Consider the following 6,741-nt stretch of genomic DNA (forward strand, 5'->3'; position numbering starts at 1 on the left):
AGCCGGGGCCCTTTTCCGGCCGCCAGCAAGTTTGTGTGTCGCCCTCCCCGGGGGGGGGCAAGGCGCGCACACACACAAAAGAACAACCCGGATTGAGCGCACAATACCCAGCCCGTTTACAGCTTCGGCCCTCCAAGGCCGTTACGGCAACTTCAGCTCCACTCACCGTGTAGTAAGAGAGTAAGCCGGCGTTGTAGTCCAACACGAACCAGCGGTACTGCCATCCTTTCATGACGTTGGTCCACTTGCTGAGCGGCCCTTCCATGATGGACGCCATCTTCAGGGAATGAAAACAAACCCAGCGCTACGTCAGCGCTGGTTGCTCATTGGAAAAACTGGGCTGTTGGGAGGAGACTGCGAATTTATTTTAATTGGGCCAGGTTTACACCCCCATCAGATTGTATCCTCGTTTACCTTGGTGGTGGCTCGTCTTTTGTCATTGTCGATCTCTTTTAATGTATCTCATTGTAAGATTAACCGCATCACTCGCCGCGATTTAACCTCTGGACTGTTAACGGGCTCGACAAACTTTCATGGCGACAGCCGAGCCAATTTGGGCGATAGTTCAACTCCTTCCAACCCTATCCATTTACAAAGATTTCAAAGGCGGAGCCTATTTATGATGTTTCAGGTCGATGGTTCAGAACTAATTACGGTCACTGACCTGAAACAAATTATGTTACCCGGTGCTGCCAGTCCTATTGAGTGTTTCCATTCTTGTTTTTTGTTGCAGATTTCCAGTACTGCAGTATATTTTTCCCACAAAACTTAACGTCTCCCAAGGGTGGACTATATTTGCTGGTGTATTCTGCATCAGTCCTGCAGTGAAACTGACCGGTATTCGCCACTCAACCACCAACAATCGGTTACTACAAATTCAAAATCTAATTAGTCACATCAACAATTTTGTAGGGCATATATACGACTTGTATGTGGTCATCTTGTCTTCCAGCAATTCTGGAAGCAAGAATTGTGCTTCAGAACTGAAGGTTAACAAAAGTTATAGAGATCATCAATAAAATGTTGAGATAGTGTTAGTTAAAGTAGTTTTAGGGTGATTCATATTTGTGTTGGTAAACATTAACAATAATGTATAGTTTTAAGGAGGTTTAATTTAATGTTTCTGCCTGGAAGAGTAAAATCTATAATTGGTTTCATGCTGGACAAAGGTGTTTGTAGGTGTGAGGGTTGGTTTCAATTCCAACTGTAATTGCTTAGCAACCGGAGGCCCTTGTGAGGTAGAAAAGGTTTTCAGCTTGAGTTTTGGATGGATATATTGCAGTTGGGGACCGAACACTGGGGAGTAAACATCTCTCAACCCTGCCTTAAGAAACCGGACAGGAAAAGGGAGCTGCAAAGAAGCAGACATTTCAAAGAACAAGTTACGGTCCAGATAACCAGGGAAGTGGGATAGAAAGAATGTCTGAAGATGACTTGAGTTAAGTGTACAGGGACCAAGGTATTGTTCAGAACAAAGAAAAGTACAGCACAGGAACAGGTCCTTCGGCCCTCCATGTGCTGACCATGCTGCCCGTCTAAACTAAAATCTTCTACACTTCCTGGGTCCGTATCCCTCGATTCCCATCCTATTCATGCATTTGTCAAGATGCCCCTTAAATGTCACTATCGTCCCTGCTTCCACCACCTCCTCTGGCAGCGAGTTCCAGGCACCCACTACCCTCTGTGTAAAAAAAACTTGCCTCGTACATCTCTAAACCTTGCCCCTCGCACCTTAAACCTATGCTCCCTAGTAATTGACCCCTCTGCCCTGGGAAAAAGCCTCTGACTATCCACTCTATGCCCCTCATAATTTTGTAGCCCTCTATCAGGTCACCCCTCAACCTCCGTTGTTCCAGTGAGAACAAACCAAGTTTATTCAACTGCTCCTCATAGCTAATGCCCTCCATATCAGGCAACATCCTGGTAAATCTCTGCTGCACCCTCTCTAAAGCCTCCACATCCTTCTGGTAGTGTGGCGACCAGAATTGAACACTATACTCCAAGTGGGGCCTAACTAAGGTTTTGTACAGCTGCAACATGACTTGCTAATTTTTATACTCAATGCCCCGGCCAATGAAGGCAAGCATGCCGTATGCCTTCTTGACTACCTTCTCCACCTGTGTTGCCCCTTTCAGTGACCTGTGGACCTGTACACCTAGCTCTCTCTGACTTTCAATACTCTTGAGGGTTCTACCATTCACTGTATATTCCCTACCTGCATTAGACCTTCCAAAATGCATTACCTCACACTTGTCCAGATTAAACTTCATCTGCCATCTCTCCGCCCAAGTCTCCAAACGATCTAAATCATTTAAGGAATTCAAAGGTAGAATTCAAGGAAGAGTAAACACTGGGTTCTGAGTTAAGGAGGCAATTGCAGTAACCAGAAGTGGGATTACAGACTTCAGAGGTAAATCAAAGGTTCAATGCCATTTTACTAGAGCATGGGAATTCAGAGTTAAAGCAATTGTGAATAATTTGTACACCAGCCAACCAGGTCACTGCCCGTGTGGAATTTGCACATTCCGTGTCTGTGTGGATCTCACCCCCACAACCCAAAGATATGCAGGGTAGATGGATTGGCCATTGCAATGTACAATCCTACGCCCCCAACCACGCGGCCCACTCCTACGCTTATTGGGCCCCACAGGCAGCCGCCCCAGTGGGGGCGCTACCCACCCAATACACCTATGCTACGCAGCAGCCAGTGATCTCCGGGGGGCCCCAATGCTATTTGTGCGGACAACAAAGACACCCCCGCCAACGCTGCCCAGCCCGCGCTGCCCTTTGTAAGGCCTGCGGGAAGAAGGGCCACTACACAGCGGTGTGCCAGGCCCGCTCAGCGGCAGCTGTCGTCCGTCTCCCCCTGGTCACGGACAGTGGGCGCTGCTATCCTCCCCTCCTCCCCAAGCCATGTGCGAGCAATGGGCGCTGCCATCTTCTCCCCCGCACAACACATGCGTTTCATGGATGCCGCCATCTTGCTCCACCCCCGCAATGTGCGTTCCATGGGTGCCGCCATTTTGTGACCCCCAGAACCTCCGGGTGCCGCCATCTTGTCCACCCCGCAGCACATGGAGACAGACGGCGTTTCAGGACCCCGACGCAGCGGCCGCCTCACTACCCGACTATCAACCACGACTCGCATCCATGGCAATCGACCAGTCCCGACCATACACTCTGACCAACGCATCCACCAGCGTGAAAGTCAACGGCCACGTGACCTCCTGGACTCCGGGAGCACCGAGAGCTTTGTACATCCAAATACGGTAAGGCGCTGCTCCCTTACGGTACACCCTACCAATCAAAGTATCTCCCTGGCCTCCGGATCCCATCGCGTAGCGATCCGGGGGCACTGCACGGTAACTCTCACAGTCCAAGGCGTAGAGTTCCACGGTTTTTGCCTCTACGTCCTCCCTAACCTCTGCGCTGCACTTATCCTTGGCCTGGAGTTTCAGTGCAACCTCCAGAGCCTGACCCTTAAATTTGGCGGACCCCTACCACCCCTCACTGTGTGCGGCCTCGCAACCCTAAAGGTCGATCCTCCTTCCCTTTTTGCCAATCTAACTCCAGATTGCAAACCCATCGCCACCAGGAGCAGACTGTACAGCACCCAGGATAAGGCCTTCATCGGGTCCGAGGTCCAGCGGTCGCTTCGGGAGGGAGTCATCGAGGCCAGGAACAGCCCCTGGAGAGCTCAAACGGTAGTGGTTAAGTCTGAGGAGAAAAAACGAATGGTCGTGGACTACAGCCAGACCATCAACAGGTACACGCAGCTCGACGCGTACCCCCTCCCACGCATATCTGATATGGTTAACCAGATTGCACAGTACAGGGTCTTCTCAACGGTGGACCTGAAATCCGCTTACCACCAGCTCCCCAACCATAAATCGGACCGTCCATACACCGCCTTCGAGGCAGATGGCCAGCTATATCACTTCCTTAGGGTCTCCTTCAGCGTCACCAATGGGGTTTCGGTCTTCCAAAGGGAGATGGACCGAATGGTCGACCGGTACGGCTTGCGGGCCACGTTTCCGTACCTAGACAATGTGACCATCTGCGGCCATGATCAGCAGGACCACAACGCCAACCTCGCTAAATTTCTCCGCACCGCCACTCACAACCTCATGTATAACAAGGAGAAGTGTGTGTTCCGTACAAACCGCTTAGCCATCCTCGGCTACGTGGTCCAGAACAGAGTTCTGGGGCCCGATCCCGACCGCATGTGCCCCCTCATGGAGCTTCCCCTCTCCCACTGCCCCAAGGCCCTCAAATGCTGCCTGGTGCTCTTCTCGTATTACGCTCAGTGGGTCCCAAATTATGCGGAAAAGGCCCGCCCACTCATACAGTCCACTCATTTCCCCCTGACGGCCGAGGCCCAACAGGCTTTCGCCCGGATCAGAGCTGATTGTGCCAAAGCTGGAATGCACGCTGTAGGCAAAACACTTCCTTTCCAAGTAGAAAGTGGCGCATCGGACGTCGCCCTTGCCGCCACCCTCAACCACGCAGGCAGGCCCGTGGCATTCTATTCCTGCAGCCTTCATGCCTCCGAAATACGGCACTCAGCCGTCGAAAAGGAGGCCCAGGCTATTGAGGCTGTGCGACATTGGAGGCATAACCTGGCCGGCAGGAGATTCACTCTCCTCACTGACCAATGGTCGGTTGCCTTTTGTTCAACAACACACAGCGGGGCAAGATCAAAAATGACAAAATCTTGCGGTGGAGAATCAAGCTCTCCACCTATAACTACGAGATTAAGTATCGCCCTGGCAAACTCAACGAGCCCCCAGACGCCCTATCCAGAGGTACATGTGCCAGGGCACAGGTCGACCGACTCCGGGCCCTGCACGACAGCCTTTATCACCCAGGGTTCACTCGGTTGTACCACTTCATTAAGGCACAAAATTTGCCCTACTCCGACGAGCTACAACCCCCGGGGAAATGGACATGTAGAAAGAGAGAATGGGACGGTATGGAGGGCCGTCCAGCTGGCCCCACGGTCCAGAAATCTCCCGGCCTCCCGCTGGCAAGAGGTCCTCCCTGATGCACTACATTCCATTTGCTCATTACTCTGCACTGCTACTAACAGTACACCGCATGAACGTCTTTTTGCCTTCCCCAGGAAGTGAACATCCAGGATATCACTCCCAACTTGGCTCACAGCTCCGGGAACCGTGCTTCTCCGTAAACATGTGCGGCTCCACAAGGCGGATCCTTTGGTGGAAAGGGTGCACCTGCTCCACGCAAACCCACAATACGCCTACGTGGCGTTCCCCGACGGCCGCCAGGATACCGCCTCCCTCAGGGACCTGGCACCAGCAGGTTCCACCCCTGCACCACCGCCGGTGCCACCCTCCCCTCCCCCGCCGCCCCCATCACCCCCCCCCAGGACTGTCCGTCCTCCCCCTGCCCACCCCCATTGATGAAGAGGATTTCGGCACGCTCCCGGAGTCAACTTCGACCACAACAGCACCAACATCGCCGGCTCCACTTCGTCGATCTCGGAGGACGAGCAAGGCGCCGGACCGGCTGAACCTCTGACGGGCCCATCGGATGACCAGAGACATTTCTTTACTGTTCTGTAATATTAAAGATTGCGAATTGTATATAGTTATCCACCACCCCCGCGGGACTCAATTTTAACAGGGGGTGAATGTGGTAAACCACTGTGTTCTTATATTAAGGGTTGTACGGTAGAACCTGCACTACAGGTTTACCTGGGCCCCTGCATGCTAGCTCCGCCCAGGAGCCGGGTTATAAATATGCGTGGCCTTCAGCTCGCAGCCATTTTGTCAGCTGCTGTAGGAGGCCACACATCAGATACGAATAAAGCCTCAGTTTGAATTCAACTTCATCTCCAGCCAAATTGATCATGCCTCAGGTATCAATGTCACAGACACTGGCCGAGGCCTTACCGACTCTTTTTCCGAGAAACTCTCGGCTATTAAAAAACCTACTTCCCTTAAACAGCTACAATCTACACTGGGACTACTTAATTTTGCACGGACGTTTATACCGGCATTCGCTCCACTTTCAGCTCCCTTGTATGAGTACTGTACCCCGACAAATAAACCTTTCTGCTTCCCGCAGCATGCAAAGGAAGCTCTTTCACAGCTAATTCTTGCAGTAAAAAATACCACTGACCTTAGCTCAAGAGACCCATCCAGGCATATCTGTCATCCCTTGGATTGCTTCATGAGCAGCCTGTGCAGCCTGCTTCGATGAGGGAGCCACTAAACCTTTCCAATACCTCTCCCTTAATTACTGCTCCTGTGAACAGAGATTGATCACCTTAGAACGCTGCATGGTCCTCATCCTACATGCCGTAAGATCCTTACGGAAGGTTCAGGCCAATGCACGCATTATCATCAAACGGGTTTCCCCCAACTAAGATCACAGGAAGGAATGCCAGGGAACGAACGCAAGGCAACCCAGGCCAGATACACTAAGTGGCACCATCTTTTATATGATACCACCCTGAGCTTTGAATACAATGAAAAATACTTGCAGGATATACTCCATTTCCCCGGTTTTGAAAAACGAAACAAAGAAGAGGACCCGGATGTTCCGAGTCCCAAACTTACCGTAACTCCCCTAGAGGACTTTGACCTTGTAATTTACTGTGATGGATCGGCAATGCCCATCCCTGACAGACAAGGCAGTATGCGCACAATAGCTGTGATGCGCAATCAATTACTCTCAAGACAAGGTGAGTCATAACTAATAGGCTTTAATCTGCTA

General features: G+C 51.5%; 1 protein-coding gene across 2 annotated transcripts in view; it reads right to left on the reverse strand.

Moving 5' to 3' along the window:
- The window catches only part of osbpl9 (oxysterol binding protein-like 9), a 353,537-nt gene extending 352,589 nt beyond the window's left edge, over positions 1–948 (reverse strand). For both annotated transcript variants that reach the window (XM_072510896.1, XM_072510895.1), the window contains exon 1: positions 167–948. In XM_072510896.1, the coding sequence (XP_072366997.1) occupies positions 167–277 (111 nt within the window). In that variant the 5' untranslated portion in view covers positions 278–948. The remainder of the gene's footprint in view (positions 1–166) is intronic.
- Between the last annotated feature and the right edge of the window lie 5,793 nt (positions 949–6,741).

This window comes from Scyliorhinus torazame, chromosome 7, assembly GCF_047496885.1.
Source record: "Scyliorhinus torazame isolate Kashiwa2021f chromosome 7, sScyTor2.1, whole genome shotgun sequence".
In the NCBI taxonomy this organism is placed as follows: domain Eukaryota; kingdom Metazoa; phylum Chordata; class Chondrichthyes; order Carcharhiniformes; family Scyliorhinidae; genus Scyliorhinus; species Scyliorhinus torazame.